Source organism: Salvelinus alpinus, chromosome 32 (genome assembly GCF_045679555.1).
Source record: "Salvelinus alpinus chromosome 32, SLU_Salpinus.1, whole genome shotgun sequence".
Lineage (NCBI taxonomy): Eukaryota > Metazoa > Chordata > Actinopteri > Salmoniformes > Salmonidae > Salvelinus > Salvelinus alpinus.
The window spans coordinates 3,585,769-3,604,555 of NC_092117.1; the positions used below are offsets into that span (position 1 = coordinate 3,585,769).

Genomic DNA, 18,787 nt, shown 5'->3' on the forward strand with positions numbered 1-18,787 from the left:
ATATTCTGGCAGTAGTGTTCAGTTGGTATAAAATAGTGTGATAAGAAATGATCAACATCTTATGAAAACAATATGGAAATAGAAATATCAAAAGAAGTGTTGCATTTACTTAGTAATAGCTATTTCTCCCTCATAGAGAATGGTGTCCTTGTTGTGATCAGTCCATCGACAAATGCATGTATGCGCGCACACACACCCACAGAGAGTTAGTCATGATTTCCCTGAGTCATCAGACTCTGGTGAAGGTTTCTTTGCATATTGAGCAGTCTGTGTTGTATCCTTGCCGGACTCATCTATAACAATCTCGAAGGCCGCCTCTTCTTCTACCCTCTTCACTTTCTCCCCTTTCGCTGCAAGGATTTCCTCAATGTTCCTGTAGGGAAAAAAACAACATGACTCATTAAAAAAAAAATATTCAGGAATAATACTCCAGTCTTAAGGAGGCTACACACTTCATGCAAACAGAGCGAAGGAGCATCGTATATAGTTTGTTCCAAAACTCAAGTACCTACAACTGTGTGAGAAAATGATGCTGCATTTGCGTGAAGTGTGTAGGGCCCTTTAGTCCACACAAACGTTACAGCCTATTAATACGGGATTCACTTATGACTGCAGTTCCATTTCTCTTCTGTGCAAATCACTATCAATAGGGATAATACATATCCTTGTGGCCAAAAGTTCTGAGAATGACACAAATATTAATTTCCACAAAGTTTGCTGCTTCAGTGTCTTTAGATATTTTTGTCAGATGTTACTATGGAATACTGAAGTATAATTACAAGCATTTCATAAGTGTCAAAGACTTTTATTGACAATTACATGAAGTTGATGCAAAGAGTCAATAGTGGCAGTGTTGACCCTTCTTTTCAAGACCTCTGCAATCTGCCCTGGCATGCTGTCAATTAACTTCTGGGCCACATCCTGACTGATGGCAGCCCATTCTTGCATAATCAATGCTTGGAGTTTGTCAGAATTTGTGGGTTTTTGTTTGTCCACCCGCCTCTTGAGGATTGACCACAAGTTCTCAATGGTTCAAACAGCCAAACTGAACGAGCTCAACTATGAGCTTCAGGGAAAATACAAAGACGTGGCACGCATGATCAGCGCTGTCAATGCCTTTAAGGCCAAGGTGGGGGGTGTGGGCCTCAGCTGAGGAATGGATGGCTGGTGCACTTCTCAAACCTGGAGAAAATGTCGCAAAACATCGGAAACATAATTTCCCCCCGCAATAATTTTGTGCCCAACTGGAGAAACTGGCATCCGAATTCAACAGCCGTTTTCAGGAGTTAAATGACATAGGGGAGGTTGTTGCATTTATCTCAAATCTTTTCCTCCCTCCCCATTGAGATTGAGGAGGTGTCCGCCAAATTCCAGTAAGTATTTGCTTTACCAATCGGAGTTGACATGGAGATAATTGAATTGCAAAATGACATCGAGTTGAAAACAAGCTCAAGAGACAGTGACATTTGAGGTCTTGTAAACACTGGAAAGTGTCCCCTCCTTTCATCCTGCACACTTAAGGTGAAGGCCCACTTTGAATCAACATATCTCGGTGAGATGAAAAATAATCAAGTCAAAGAACAGGTCTTGTCTAACTAATAGACATCTCACAGACAGTGTCAGACTTGCTGTGTCGAACTGTGAGCCAGACTACAGAGCACTTGCTGATCGTGTGCAATCACAGCCGTCACATTGAATGTGTGTGTGGGGAGGGGATCTCATCCACAGCCATCAGAAGGAGTGAGTATTGCCAGTTTGAAATCTGTTGTAGGCTATATCGTTTACAAAAGGATATGATCTGTGTTGTGTGTTGTTTAAAAAGGGGAAATGAAACAGTACTGTACATGATTGGCTTAAGCCTGTAATTGACTGATTATTGAGGTAATGAATGGTATTAGGGCAGTGATTTGTGTGAAAATATTTTTTGAACAATTGAATGATGTTATTGATGTTGTTATATTTTGAATGCTAGTTGCACTTACTTGAGTATTTTGAAGTGTCTTGAAATATGTTTAAAAAGTGAAACAGGACTGTACATGGCTTCGGCCTGTAATTGACGGATTATTGAGGTTATATATGAATGATTCATGAGTAGTAGGCCTGTGGAAATATTGAAAAATGTAATATGACTGTCATAAAATGTTGAATGATAGTTGCACTTCTGATTATACTATTTGTTTGTGCTTGTGACTGACAGGTAACACAATAAAGAATGTCAAAGTGGAAATACATTGTGGCCTTGTTTATTCGTAAGTGGTAGATCATGGTTTACATTTGGACTTGGGATGATATTTTAGGCTTGAAAAGGTTGGTGACCACTGGTTTAAACCATTTATTTCTATGTGTTGGTGCTGTCCACTCAGTAGTGCTGAATTTTGGCATAGATTTTCCTTTGTACTTCCTAATGTCCACCAATTGTTTGTACTATGCCTTAATTCCAATGCATTCTATTTATAGCATTGTTTGCTTTTGTCAGCCAGCTGTTTAGAGCACTCATTGCTTTGGTTTTCAGGTGCACACAGGTGGAATACTGGTGTTCTCCGTGCCATTTTTTAGTCAGCTGTTAGAGGTCATTGCTTTGTTTTTTCAGGTACGTGCGGGTACTGGTGTTCTTTGTGCCATCCGTGGCCAGAAGTTGTAGACTGTTTATTTAGCTTTATTATTTTCTATCAATATTTGTTTTCTTTCCTGGATCAGCTGATGATGGTCGACAATATCACTAGACAACTAGCCTACAGCTAGACACCAATGCGCATCCAAACCATCCAACAAGTAAGCTATGCATTAGTGACAGTAGGCCTATAAGGTGATTATTTTGGTTAGAAGAGTTTAACGTTCGGTTAGAAGCATTAGATTTTGCAATGGCATAGGCCTACATTATTTTGGATTTGTGTGCCCATGAGAACTGTTTTCACAGCGAAACATAATTAAATGTTACTTAGGCATTGTTACACTTACGGTGCATTTTCGGAGATCTCCAAGATCCATGATTCGTACAGGGTTTAAGTTCAATGTCCTAATTAAATTGTTAAATCCTTAATAATGACAAAGAACACTGTCATAAATGTCATTCATGTATGGAAAGAAAGGTAGAGTTTTATGTCACATGATCTGTGAAGACAGCAAGCATTAACTCATGAATTTTGGACAACTCATGAACTAGGGTCTTAAACATGTTTTGATTCAACTCATGTTTTATCTTGAATGTAGGCTACCTGTTTTGCGTGTGTTCATGTGTGTAAACTTGCCTCGGTTGAGATGGTAGGCTACCGGCAGTGTAGGCCTAGTGGAGGTTAAACGCAAGTAAACGCCGTTTACCTTTTTCAGAAAAATTGATTGAAATTATAAGGAACGTTACATTTTTTTAGCGCGACCAGCAATCAGAGTTTACCCACCTATTTTCACTGGCCTATATGAAATTCATGGTAATGCATATTGTAGCCTAGTCTAGTAAATTAGGGTGAATCTCCCGTTTTTTCCCAGAACCATTTCAGGTGTCCCAACTTTTCAGGCTACAAAAAAGGTACATTTGTCAGCAAGACGCATCAATTCATGTAGGCCTAATCAATGGCAATCGTTGAATGTCATTAGGCACACTTTTTGGTGTTTTGTAACAGATGTCTATTTCCATTCATCAAATGGCACAAGTATGCATGTGGCTTCGATGCTGGAATTACACTATATATATACAAAAGTATGTGTACACCCCTTCCAATTAGTAGATTTGGATATTTCAGCCACACCCGTTGCTGACAGGAGGCCAAACCCTCCCCATAACCCGGACAATGCTGGGCGCGCTGCCCCATGGGTCTCCCGGTCGAGGCCGGCTGCGACAGAGCCTGGACTCGAACCCAGAGTCTCTAGTGGCACAGCTAGTACTGCGATGCAGTGCATTAGACCACTGCGCCACTCGGGAGGCCAAGCCCACTACTGTTGTGTCGTCTGCAAACTTGATGATTGAGTTGGAAGCATGCATGGCCACGCAGTCATGGGTGAACAGGGAGTACAGGAGGGGGTTGAGCACGCACCCTTGTGGGGATCCAGTGTTGAGGATCAGCGAAGTGGAGATGTTGTTTCCTACCTTCACCACCTGGGGGTGGCCCGTCAAAGTCCAGGACCCAATTGCACAGGGCGGGGTTTAGACCCAGGGCCTCAAGCTTAGTGATGAGTTCGGAGTGTACTATGGTGTTAAATGCTGAGCTGTAGTCGATGAACAGCATTCTTACCTAGGTATTCCTCTTGTCCAGATGGGATAGGGCAGTGCGCAGTGTGATGGCGATTGCATCGTCTGTGGACCTATTGGGGCGGTACGGAAATTAAGGTGGGTCTAGGGTGGCAGGTAAGTTGGAGGTGATATGATCCTTGACTACTCTCTCAAAGCACTTCATGATGACAGAAGTGAGTGCTACGGGGCGATAGTCATTTAGTTCAGTTATCTTTGCCTTCTTGGGTACAGAAACAATGGTGGCCATCTTGAAGCATGTGAGGACAGCAGACTGGGATATGAAGAGATTGGAATACTCTGGAGTATTTCTCCTGTCTTATCCGGTGTCCTGTGTGAATTTAAGTATACTCTCTCTAATTCTCTCTTTCTCTCTCTCGGAGGACCTGAGCCCTAGGACCATGCCTCAGGAGTACCTGGCATGATGACTCCTTGCTGTCCCCAGTCCACCTGGCCGTGCTGCTGCTCCAGTTTCAACTGTTCTGCCTGCGGCTATGGAACCCTGACCTGTTCACCGGACGTGCTACCTGTCCCAGACCTGCTGTTTTCAACTATCTAGAGACAGCAGGAGCGGTAGAGATACTCTTAATGATCGGCTATGAAAAGCCTACTGACATTTACTCCTGAGGTGCTGACTTGTTGCACCCTCGACAACTACTATGATTATTATTATTTGACCATGCTGGTCATATATGAACATTTGAACATCTTGGCCATGTTCTGTTATAATCTCCACCCGGCACAGCCAGAAGAGGACTGGCCACCCCGCATAGCCTGGTTCCTCTCTAGGTTTCTTCCTAGGTTTTGGCCTTTTCTAGGGAGTTTTTCCTAGCCACCGTGCTTCTACACCTGCATTGCTTGCTGTTTGGGGTTTTAGGCTGGGTTTCTGTACAGCACTTTGAGATATCAGCTGATGTAAGAAGGGCTATATAAATACATTTGATTTGATTGAATATGTCCGTAAACACACCAGCCAGCTGATCTGCGCATGCTCTGAGGACGCAGCTAGGGATGCCGTCTGGGCCGGTAGCCTTGTGAGGGTTAACACATTTAAATGTTTTACTCACGTTGGCCCATGGAGAAGGAGAGGGGGGGGGGGGTCGCAGTCCTTGGTAGCGGGCCACGTCTGTGGCACTGTATTATCCTCAAAGCGGGCAGAGAAGGTGTTTCGTTTTTCTGGAAGCAAGACGTCGGTGTCCGTGACATGGCTGGTTTTCTTTTTGTAGTCCGTAATTGCCTGTAGACCCTGCCACATACGTCTCGTGCCTGAGCCGTTGAATCACGACTCCACTTTGTCCCTATACCGACATTACGCTTGTTTGATTGCCTTGCAGAGGGAATAACTACACTGTTTATATTCGGCCATATTCCCAGTCATCTTTCCATTTTTAAATGCAGTGGTTCGCACTTTTCAGTTTTGCGCAAATGCCGCCATCTATCCACAGTTTCTGGTTAGGGTAGGTTTTAATAGTCACAGTGGGTACAACATCTACAATGCACTTCCTTAACTCACCGAATCAGCATATAAATCAATGTTATTCTCTGAGGCTGTCCGAAACATTTGAGTTTCTGCCTCTAGGACGGTAGGAGCCAAATGGAGTCGTGGTCGGATTTGCCGAAGGGTGGGCAGAGGAGGGCCTTGTATGCATCGCAGAAGTTAGAGTAGCAGTGATCCATTCTATTGCCTGCACGAGTGCTACAATCAATATGCTGATAGAATTTAGGTAGCCTTGTTCTCAAATTTGCTTTGTTAAAATCCCCAGCTACAATAAATGCAGCATCAGGATATATGGTTTCCAGTTTGCATCGAGTCCAGTGTAATTCCTTGAGGGCCGTTGTGGTATCGGCTTGAGGAGGGATATACACGGCTGTGAAAATAACCCAACGAGAATTCGTGGTCCTCATTTGATTGTAAGGAATTCTAGGTCAGGTGAACAAAAGGACTTGAGTTCCTGTATGTTGTTACGATTACACCATGAGTCGTTAATTATGAAGCATACACCCCCGCCCTTCTTCCCAGAGAGATGTTTATTTCTGTTGGCGCGACGCATAAAGAATCCCGGTGGCTATACCGACTCCGACAACATATACCGAGAGCCATGTTTCTGTGAAACAGAGAATTTTACAATCCCGGATGTCTCTCTGGAAAGCAACCCTTGCCCTAATTTTGTCTACCTTGTTATCTAGAGAGTGGACTTTGGCGAGTAATATACTCGGAAGCGGTGGGCGGTGTGCACACCTTCGAAGTCTGACTAGGAGGCCGCCCCATCTACCTCTTCTGCGGCGACGTTGTTTTGGGTCGGCCTCTGGAATCAGACCCAATGTCCTGGGTGGTGGTGCGAACAAAGGATTCTCTACGGGAAAGTCATATTCCTGGTCGTAACGTTGGTAAATTGACGTCGCTCTGATATCCAATAGTTCTTCCCGACTGTATGTAATAACACCTAAGATTTTCTGGGCTAACAATGTAAGAAATAATACATATAAACAAAGTACTGCATAGTTTCCTAAGGACTAGAAGCGAGGCAACCATCTCTGTCAGCACCGTCTTGCTCACTAATACCTACGTGTTTCAAGCAGACCACCATAGTCTCTGTGCATCACCATGAGAACATTGCCAACATTTATTTTTTCTTTGATACGTTCTTCTGTCCTGCACCTGATAAGTTGGATGTGCATATTGTCGATTTTTTTTCAATCAAAGGATCTGAACATAAGACATTGCAAGTGTTATCAGTTTTGAAAATATAAAGTACTGTACCACTTGCATCTGGAAAATGTACCAAAGTGATTAAAAAAAACGTATATTCTAAGGCATCTTTTAACCCAGTAGGCCTACACCACCTGACTCCAAGGGTGAATTGTAAACCTAGTCAATTACAAAAGTATGTAGCTGACAGACAGTGATTTGATTATTATCTAATTATATTAGAGATGATCTGCTGGGTGTGAAAAAAATTATATAGTTCAATCCCATCAGATGAAATCAACATTTCTTTGTCACATGCTTAGTAAACAACAGGTGTAGACTAACAGTGAAATGCTTACGTCCTTACGGACAATGCAGAGAGAAAAATAATAACTATTGGAATAAATACACAATGAGTAACAATAACATGCTCTCGCTCTGTTATATTACATTGTAGATACACAGGGTACCAGGTGAGCCACCATCGTGTCAACGGTTATCCCACACTTAGCTCACTAAGTCCTCTATCCAGCTTCATAGTACACCCCTCAGGTGTCTGCCAGTCGAATACCCGTCACTTTCTAAAATGTAATATAACAGAGAGCAAGAGAGTTAGGCACAATGGGCAGGGGAACACATTTTTATTGGTAGACAGAAAAGCAGAACCGACAGTGGAAAAGACCGATGTACAGATGACATATCCAGTATAACATGTAAGAACCAAAATAGATACAAGACAGACAGAACCTTACTAGAGCAGATGCATTGCAGCATATTGTTCAGCTGTACCTGAATGGCTTTTAAGTACAAAAGATGAATCGTTTAAATATGGAGAGTAGATAGAAAGAAGCCTTACATCTCACAAACCCTGATTATGAAAAGTGTGGAGAGATATCTGTCAAACTACTATGCAGATACCCAATATGTACCAGTGTTAAAAGGACAACAAAAACAAAGTGTTGAACAAAGTCGTATTCATTAGGGCACACTGTTTCAAAACGTTTCAAGACTTTGTGTAACGTCAAACGAAAGTGTTTCCTTTTGTACATTTTCAGATAACAGTCAAACGGGGAGGTGCTTTCTTTCATTTTGTGCCTAGTGAATATGACCAAACACACAACAAGCCAAGCAACTCCTTTACAATCACATAACATGCCATTTATGTTCAGTGTTGATTTTCTTTACATTACAGTTGATCAGTTGGTCCAGTGTGGCACTTCCAACACCAGGGTTGTGGGTTAAATACCCATGGGGGCCCAGTACAAACAAAATATGTTAATAAATAAAATGTTGCACTCACTACTGTATGTCGCTCTGGATAAGAGCGTCTGCTAAATGAGTCAAATGTAAATCAAAAGATAGAGACCCATCCAAGAGTTGTGCAAAAGTATCACTCCCAAAAATAATCAGTATGATACATTTCTAAATGTGTGTATATAAGTAACTCCAATTTAAACCATACTCTTAAGAGAGTGCCTGCTGGTAGTGATCCTAACATCAGACAGTAAATTCAATGAGCTCATTCTGGGTGGAGCCATCCTGTGAATTCACCGACTTTTCAAGCATCTTACTTCAGAACAACAATGGCACCAGCGGGTGGCAGCAATGTGCTTAACATCACCCCTGTTATCTATGGCTACTTCCCAAATGGCACCCTATTCTCTATTTAGTATGCTACTTTTGACCAAGGCCCATAGGAGGGCCCTGGTCAAAAGTAGAGCACAGGGTGCCATTTAGGACACCCTCCTATACTAGTCACACAGTATTTCATTTTATTCGCCCTATTATCCAAAGCGTTCTACCAACACCCTGTCTCCCTAGGAATCTCAATAGGCAACTAAAGGGTTAATAAATCTTAAGGTTATGTAAATCCTGCCAGAATGACAGCAAACCAATCTGTTTTTGTTTTACAAGGTAAAAATGCAAAACAATTTGCAATGTTAAAACAAGGAATAGCAGCACAGGAATACTAAAATCAAAAACGGTAGGATTCATCACAAATAAACAAAATGTTACAGTATTTTACAGGGATGTATAAACATATCGCAATTACAGAAAAGCACAGCAATGGCAACAAAGATTCCAGATGTAACTAAAGCGTGTACACACACACACGCCTATAGTTATTTACTAAGGATATACAGGAAACATTTCACAAGAGGTGTGTTTCTTGCTGGGTAGTTTCCCAGTCTGATCCCAATAGCCTATAGGGACACACGCCTGTTTCAGGAAATGCCCTGTTTTTAATGTGTCCCATAGCCAACATGCCCTGTATACCTCTAGCCCAGAAAACATTCCCTCACTGGTGGAGGGTGGCAGGGGGGTCTTTGGGAGCAGGTCCCGATTACTGAGAGGGAGAAGCGGGCATGTCTTTGGGGACCAGAGTATCTGAAAGAAACAGGCAACTGCATCTTTGGGTTCAAGGCTCAGAAGACTTTCGAGCAACATGGATGTGTCTTTAGGGCAGTGGTTATGGTAGCCGAGATCGAGGTGTCGCTGTATCTTTGGGCTTCTGGCTCTGGGAGCTGAATTGGCGTAGTAGCTAGATGTTTCTTTGGGGCAGTGGTTATTATGGTGGGCTGAGACAGGAGTAATGTGTTGCTCATTTCTCAGTTTCCGCTGTACAGATCTGCAGTGCTGGAGCTCAGGCCACGGCTCTCCTTTAGCCTGCTGATGCCTGGACCCTGAGAAAGAAAGAGAGACAAGAGGAGTTAGAGAGAGGGGCGCATCAATATATGCATCATAATTAAAGGAAAGAAGCTACCACACAAATAAAATAACATTTTATTTATCACATGCGCCGAATACAACTGGTGTAGACTTTACAATGAAATGCTTGTTTACGAACGTTTCCCAACAATGCAGAGTTTTAAAATTAATGATAAAAAAATGAAATAGTAACTAACATAAGAGGTATAAAATAAAATACACACGAAAGAAGCTATATACAGGGAGCACCAGTACCAGATTAATGTATAGAGGTACTTAGAGGTAGATAGTGTATGTACACGAAGGCAGGGTAAAGTGATTAGGCATCTGGATAGATAAGAGTAAAATAAAGAACAGAGTAGCAGCAGCAAATGAGTGTAAATGTGTGTGTGTGCTAATGTATTGCATATGTATGTTTGTTTTGTGTCTGTATGCATGTGTGTTGTTTGAAAGTGTGAGGGATTTGTGTGGGAGTGACAGTTTGTGTGTGTATACAGATAGTTCGGATACCATTGGTTGACTATTTAGCAGTCTGGCTATTTAGCGGTCTTATGGCTTGAGGGTAGAAGCTGTCTCGGAGCCTGTTGGTCCGAGAGCCGATGCTCCGGTACCATTTGCAGGACGGCGAAGTATACAAAGAATCATTTTTATTACTAACATCTCAGCCTCACTGCTTTCATACCTTAATATAGGCATATTACTGTAGCAGTCATATGGATCCCTCATTTCTACATCCCACGGAGCTACTAGACAGGGTCTCTTACCTGGAAGCCATCTAGGTCGCTGGCCTTGTTCAAGTAGTTCAGGGAGGCAGCTCTCTTCATGCTGTTGGAACACCCCCCAAAAAAGTTATTTTAAATGTAACCTTTATTTAACTAGGCAAGTCAGTTAAGAACAAATACTTATTTGACAGATTTTCTCAAGCCAGACTTTTGCTAGGACTGTCTGGGAGTGGTCTGAGTGATGGACAAGCCTAGTGGGAGGGATATTTAACCTGAAAACTAGCGGTTATTGGCAGAGGATTGAAACTCTGTTATTGGTCTATTATTATGGTCTACTGTTGGTGACGTCGCCTGGCAAACCAAAACTCCTTGCCACCAAAACAGGCAGAAAATCCAGGTGGTGTTTTCAAACAGAGCTTACACTAAAAGGGCGTTATCATTGTCACAGTATTATTCCAACACAGAAAAAAATCATGTTTTTGACTACACTGGGCCTTTAAGAACACCAGACCTGGGTTCAAATACATGCATGTTTAAGTATTTGTATTTTAAATACTTGTGTATTTTTGTTTTTTCAAATAATGTGTCTGAATCAACTACTTCTATTTGAAAGTATTTTCTAATAAGTTCCCATAAATAGCCTACTATTAGAAACTACTTTCAAATACTTGTTTCCAAATACATTATTTCAAATACCCCTAGGATGAAAAAGACCTGGGTTCAATTGCATGGAATATTTGTGTATTTCCAAATATATTCAACTACTTGCATTTTAAAAAAAAGTTGAAATATCCAAATGTGAAAGTAATTAAAATAGTATTTGAACCCAGGCCTGAAGGATACAAGAGGTTGTTTGTGATCTGAGCAGGTGTCTGCTTTACCAGCTTTAGCAGATTTTGTCATGTTAATGTGAAAAGTATGTTTCAGATTGGCCAAGCATCTTGACACTGTTTTTTCCCCCATGACTTTCATCGAGTTCTTTTCATTAGGCACCAAACAGATGAAGTTGGACTATGTCCATTGCAAAATGTTTTCTGCTGTGTGCCCTAAAGAACACGACTCGGTGACGGTGTTGTTCTTACTTGGTGCTGGTTCTGGTTGGTTCTGGAGGTCCATTGCCCTGTAGTTTTTTCACTAGTAGCTCGCTGCTTCTACGCAGGACGTCCCTTAGCTTCCCTAGGGAACCACTGCGCTGTAGCGCCCCACTACCATCCTGTAGATACACCCACACATCAATGACCCTACACATACTGTACACATATACAATCAAAACCAATCAGTAAACACAAAGACAACCACACATCAGGGACCCTATATACATATTAAAATTACACAATCAGTGCAAATCAGTAGACCTGCAGAAAACCACAGCTCATTAAGCTAGCAGGCACTTTCACAATCCACAGCCCAATCCACTCACTCCACATTGATTAAATAGATGTGGCATTACTGGGTTATCAGTTATTTTGTGTTCATTTCAGATTGAAGTTGACATGAATACGCTTGTGGCATAGGCCAATTAGTATTTCCTGTAGGTAGGGGATCCTTTTTTTAATTTTATTTTTTTAAACGTGGCCATCTTTATGGAATAGAGGTAAAAGGTACACAAGTGGAAGAGGTGTATGAATGTTTATTTCACTATAGAAGTGGTCTACAGTGGGCTCCACCTGTCAATCCATGCATCACTTTCATCCAGACGTGTCTGTCCTACATAACAGGTCCCTCTGGACCCAAACCAGACTTTGGTAGCATCTTTTGAACTGGACACTTTTCACAGCACTTTGATATAAAGTGATTTTCATAGCATTTTCACTAACCCTAACCTCAGTCTCGTAACCTGCTACGATAATTCTACTAACCTGCTGCGTAAATTTTCATGACCAGGAAGATGTGCAGAGAGAAATGACACCTCACAAATTAAAAACTTTATTTGGGAATACCAACAAGCATTGATGCAACAATCACAATGCAAGAAGAAATGGTAAACATTATGCAGTCCTACATTCTAAGATGGTGCTTATAGAGCTTGCCATGGAGTTTACTCCTGCCCTAGGAAACAGAAGTTCACACTATATAACATCAATTACAGGCAACTTTAATAATTAATCAGCATTCCACTATAACAATAATACTGTCAGAATTACATGATGAACATTGTCGTTTCTCTCCCTCTTTTTCAGTGTTGCTTGCATTCTTAAAAGTATGCTTTAGGGTTAGGAATGGCAAAGGACATTTCAAAAGCCTGTGTGATGAGTGCCTTATCAAATCCATAAAATATCATTACTACATTTACGCATAATATGGAAATTATATTACATTCAGTTAGTTAAACACTTAAGATAATGATCTTAAACCAGCACTGACTATGGGTTTTGCGGTTCTAAAAGAGGTCTAGTCAAAATGGACAATGTTCACCTGTAATGAACTGTGTGATGTAAGGGGTAGGGAAGGCAACATATTAAAACACACAAATACACACATGCAATGATTCATATGTTTCCTCAAAATGGCAACACTAATATGTCCTATAATCGCAACACCAACATATTCAAAGGCAATATAAAGCAGGCAATGAAGAGCCCACGTGGTCACTAACTTGCCCTTGGTCTCAGAGGTTAAAAAAAATCTAATTTGAAGGCAACAGATGTGCTGTTGCTTCGAAACAGGGATGTTTTGGTAACGTTACATGTTGGTTCTGTTACAGTAGCCTTTAACCAGATAATGTGCCACTATTCCCTTTTTGAAATGTAACCTATGCACGGTAAACAATAGGCCTACAGTATGTAAAATGCTATGCATCAAAGGAGGGAGAGCAGTCTAGCCAAGAAGAACTCGAGCTCTAGGGAAATTGTGAAGGTGACAAGGACAGTTTGCTTATAAAGCTGCTGTATTACACAGGCTGAAAATGCTGCAGTGTGTTTTAGTCCATCAAGACAAACAGGCAGCGGTTACTATAAGACCACATATTGGTAGTATAGTAGGTTGACATACCACCGCCTTCTTCGGCAGTCAATACACAGCAAGCATAATAAAAGTTGTAAATAAGAAGAAAAACACACTAAATTAAAAATGAATAGGAAAAAAAATATAGAAAAAGAGGATACGTTTGAAACCCCAACATCCCCACTTTTGTCAGAGTTAGCCAACCTAACATACCAAAGTAATAAGCATTTATTACAATACAGTACCTTTTTAAAACTGCTCAGGCATATGGTTACACTTCAAAATGATGAAATTAACTTTAAGGAAGCAAATTTATATTTTAAGATACAGGCACCAAGTCTGTCAACTGCAGACCCCAAGCCATTTTGTATTTGATCACAGACTATTTTCACCTGCCAGCTGCATACAGTCCTGGGAGGGTGCGTGTACGCTATAGAAGGCAAAGCCACTCCAACACAAATACAGACTGAGGCCAATGCAAAGCAACAGTGAAGTCCTGAAGGGAGATGTGAGATGCAGACAGTCAAACCACAGCTATGTTGTGAAGGCAAAAGCACAGGTGTTGTCATGGTAACGGACTGGCGTTTTGGGCAGATGTTAAGGGCTGTGGGAGCAGTTGCAGGTCATTGTCCAAAACCACTCTGGCATTTCTGCTTTGCTCTGTGTTCCCAACGGGCCACCGTATTTCCAAACACTTACCCCTTCTATCATGCCATTATTAAATACAGTTGAATATTACAGATGCATGTTAGAAGAAGACTGAGGTGGAGAGAGAGAGAGAGTTGATGAGTTTTAGAGGAGAATGTGATAGGCATGACTTCATGTTATGGGAATAGGCAGAGAAAATTCTGACGAAGGAGCAAGACGGGGTTAGTGAAAGAAAAGGGTGAAAAGAGAAAGAGGGATCAGAGGGAAGAGGAAACCAAACATCCCAACGGTTGTCAGTACAGGGACAGAGGTGACAACAGGGAGCAGTCTCGCCGAGGACACCGGGAATGGCAGAGGAGGAGCCTTTCATTTGGTGGTAGGAGAGAAGAGAAGGCCAAAGGGAATCGACAAAAACATCCTTTACTATTTTGGTTGGGGAAGAGGAGAGAAGGATGGAGGAATAATCTTGATGTGGCTTAGGCCTGAAGGAAAGAGGAAAAACACACAAACAAACATATGATTAAAAAGCTCTGGGGTGGGGGCATCTTAATTATCCTAATGAGAAAAGACGTGACCTTGGCCAAATCTGCACTGCAGTATGATCTACTCTTGATGTAAAATAGAATCCATCTTAATTTGCATGGCATACATGTTTAAATAGAAAGGAAGCATGCTTATGTTGAGACTTATGTGGCTCTGCCTTCCTATTCGAAGCGCAGAAATAAATGTGTAGGCCTATGCGTTTATCGATGTACTTTTACAGCTTCACCATAAAATAGCAAATTAATGACTGGCAATCAAATCAAATAGCCTTTCCGAACACATGAAATTCATCCACTGACCTAAATAGCCTGCAGCATCACAGCTGTGTTTTGTTTGATGAAGGAATAAACAGTGGGCAGTTTCTGGATGGAGCTACAGCCTCCCTCCGCCTACAGGGCTGGTCAGTGATGTTACTATTGTGTCTGTGTGCAGTCAGTCACTGTGACTCAGCTGTTTGCTGTACCGTCTCTGTGGGTGGACTTGGCACAGCGAGCCCAGCCAGTGACGGTGCACTGCAGACTGAAGGGCATTTGCAAGCATCAGCACTTCAGCAGCACAGTCATCGAACTAACAAATTGAGAGGCTGGGTAAAGAGAGAGGTGTCTGTACTGACCATGGCTAATACACCTGAAAATCTATCCATCTCTCTATACATATGATATACTGCTGTGAAGAAACCAGCAGTGGCACAAGAGAGGAATATGTATAGGCCTGATCATATGAATGCAGGACAGCTAATTGTTATGAACATATCTTAAATTGTAATGAATAAATATTTTTGTTATAGATATGTTAGATAACATAAGGTAGTCTATGTTAAGTGATAACAGCCCAAATTGTAACCCCCACCCCCTACTAGGCTACCTTATAATACATGATATAATAGCTCTGATATTCTAGTCTGTTTTCTGACATAATGACCCCTCCCCAACCCCCCCCAGCTTTGGTCCAACCTTAGTAGAATGCCGGAATCAAGAGGAAGAGTACAATCCACTGAATGAAGGAGGAACATTTGATGGACAGGCTGATTGGTTGCCATGGCAAGGGTAATCATCAAAAGGGTAGGTTAGTAGTTGCACAAACAGAAAGAGAAGGGAACTTGAAGAGGATGACATGCATAGACGATGCAAAAAGGCACCTACATCACAAGCACAGTACATACGCACATTCAAATCATGCATTTTTCACAGGCACACATACTGAGACAAGTTCTTCATAACTACAGGATACGACCACAACACCTGCTTCCATGCTGCACAGAAAATCCCCACTACCCTCCGTGTACCGCTCTCGAACACTTGTTCAACACAGTGAGAAAGGAGTAAGGATGTAAGAGGGAAGGGACCTTGCGCCAACAATGCTGTTTTCAGCATACTTGTATTTTTTCATAACTGGTAATGCAGTAAATAGGCTATTCAATATACACTGAGTATACCAACCATTAAGAACACATTCCTAATATTGAGTTGCACCCCCCCCTCTTTTGCCCTTAGAACAGCCTCAATTCGTCTGGGCATGGACGTCAAAAGTGTTCCACAAGGATGCTGGCCCATGTTAACTCCAATGCTTCCCACAGATGTGTCAAGTTGGCTGGATGTCCTTTGGGTGGTGGACCAGTCTTGATACACGTGAAACTGTTGAGCGTGAAAAACCCAGCAGCGTTGCAGTTCTTGACACAAACCGGTGCGCCTGGCACCTACTACCATACCCCATTCAAAAGGCACTTTTGTCTTGCCCATTCACCCTCTGAATGGCACACATACACAATCCGTCTCAATTGTCTCAAGGCCTTCCCTTTATCTACACTGATTGAAGTGGATTTAACAAGTGACATCAATAAGGGATCATGGGCACACCAGGTGAAAACTACACCATGGAACGAGGTGTCCCTAATGTTTTGTATACTCAGTGAGTCACACACTGGCCTTTACACTGCACAAAGGAGTCAGAATCCAGAAGACAAGATCAAGTTTCAACAAACCAAACTGTATTGCACTTCGAACGATTCAAAGTGAAAGACGTCTGACCTATTGACCCAGGAGGAGCCAAGAAAAGTTATCTAATGAAAAAAGACACAGCTTATATATCAATGTAGGTGATGAACTGGTAGTAAGTACCACACCAGAATTATACATGGGAAGTGATGAGCATCCCATACTCAAAATGAGTTAAGGAACCTTTTATTGTAAAATGTGGCATGTTACAGTTGTACATGTATGAAATATTGATTGATTCTCTATTCATGCTTTCATTGCAATGGATGGATGGATGGAGAAACATGTTCTTGAATCTGAAGAGTTTCCCCCTTGATTGCCATGATATTATTTCAACAGCTATGGCCATCACAAGGATGATAAACGCGAGCATTCACCAACCAAGATTTACCTTGAGGAGACCCGGCACAAACCTCAATAAATGTATGGGCTGCTGTGAACCTCATTGGACAATTTAATAGTGTGATCTATCAAAATCTATTTGTAGCAATCTTATTGGCAGAACTCAAGTGGATGAGTGAGCTTTGTAATCTTCTTACAAGATCATTAATTACACCTATGTGAACGGTCTGATGATATGGTACTAGGTCCGCAGAATTCCTGTAGGAGACTGAATTTTGGCAAATGGAAAACATATATTTTTTAAACCCTCTGCATATCCGAATAATTGAGTTCAGACTGTGATAGCAAGCATCATATTTGTTCAGCCATCATACACGATTCAACAAATATATACTCTACCCTTCTTTAAAAGATACATTCCAGATATGAAAATTATGACATGAACATATGCAGAAGATAACGGAAAGGATTATGATGACACGTGAATCAGCCGCAGCACAGCAGGTGGTTAATGGGTAATGTAGTGCAGTTCAAACCAACGGAACACAACACGTTAAACATCGCTGGCCTGTGTTAAAAAGGTGAGCCTCGCAGCCTAGCAGTTGTGGAACATGCGCGTTTGGGAGGGGTGCAGTGAGGAGTGGCTGGGTGTGCTAGTGAAAGAAGGAGGCACAGACTCAGACTGGGGATCTCAGGGCAGTACCAGAGAAGGGCATCCCAAATACCACCCTACAGTGTGTCCCCTATACTCATTTGGCTAAATCACATATATAAAACTGGTAAAGTATATATATATATATAAGTATATATATATATACACATACACAGTATCAGTCAAAAGTTTGGACACCTACGCATTCAAGAGTTTCTTTATTTTAACTATTTTCTACATTGTAGAATAATACTGAAGACATCAAAACCATGAAATAACATGTTTTCGCTTTGCCATTATGGGGTATTGTGTAGATTGCAAAGTATTTTTTTTATTTAATTAATTTTAGAATAAGGCTGTATGTAAAGTAACCAAATGTGGAAAAGTCAAAGACTATTTAAATATTTTTAAGGATGGTAAAACGTTGACCTTCAATTGGCGGACAGATAGCCTTACATTCTCTTGCAAAATGTCTTGATAAACTTGGGAATTCATTTTTCTGTCGATGATTGCAAGCTGTCCAGGCCCTTAGGTAGCAAACTGACCCAAACCATGATGCTCCCTCCGCCACACTTTAGAGTTTGGATGAGGTTTTGATGTGTGCTGTGCCTTTTTTTCTCCACACATAGTGTTGTGTGTTCCTTCCAAACAACTCAACTTTAGTTTAATCTGTCCATAGAATATTTTCCAGGTGCACTTTTGCAAACTTCAACTTTTGAACAGCAGTGGCTTTTTCCGTGGTGTCCTCCCATGAACACCATTCTTGTTTAGTGTTTTACGTATCGTATACTCGTCAACAGAGATGTTAGCATTCAACTGAAATGTGTCTTCCACCTTTTAACCCAACCCCTCTGAATCAGAGAGGTGCAGGGGACTGCCTTAAATCGACATCCATGTCATCGGCGCCCGGGGAACAGTGATGGCCCTGGCGGAGTGGTGCCAGGAAAATAACCTCTCCCTCAACGTCGACCAAATGAAGGAGCTGATCGTGGACTTCAGGAAAGAGCAGAGGGAGCACGCCCCTATCCACATCGACAGGAGAAGGTGGAAAGCTTCACATTCCTCGGCGTACACATCACTGACAATCTGAAATGGTCCACCCACACAGATAGTGTGGTGAAGAAGGCGCAAGAGCCTCTTCAACCTCAGGAGGCTGAAGAAATTAGGCGTGGTCCCTAAGAAACTTTTACAGATGCACAATTGAGAGCATCCTGTCGGGCTGCATCATCAAATGCACCGCCTGCAACCGCAGGCCTCTCCATAGGGTGGTGCGGTCTGCCCAACGCATCACCGGGGGCACACTGCCTGTCCTCCAGGACACCT

The 18,787-nt window shown here is 41.9% G+C and overlaps 1 protein-coding gene across 9 annotated transcripts in view; it reads right to left on the minus strand.

Annotated features, from left to right (window-relative positions):
• Window positions 1-7,535: 7,535 nt before the first annotated feature.
• The window catches only part of LOC139562492 (kinesin light chain 1-like), a 42,678-nt gene continuing 31,426 nt past the window's right edge, over window positions 7,536-18,787 (minus strand). For 6 of the 9 annotated variants that reach the window (XM_071380220.1, XM_071380222.1, XM_071380223.1 and 3 more), the window contains 3 exons: window positions 11,425-11,555; window positions 10,385-10,445; window positions 7,536-9,595 (listed from right to left, as the gene is read on the minus strand). In XM_071380220.1, the coding sequence (XP_071236321.1) occupies window positions 9,521-9,595; window positions 10,385-10,445; window positions 11,425-11,555 (267 nt within the window). In that variant the 3' untranslated portion in view covers window positions 7,536-9,520. Of the gene's footprint in view, window positions 9,596-10,384; window positions 10,446-11,424; window positions 11,556-12,245; window positions 14,416-18,787 lie in introns of those variants that run through there. The other 3 variants (XM_071380224.1, XM_071380226.1, XM_071380225.1) reach the window with 1 other exon arrangement.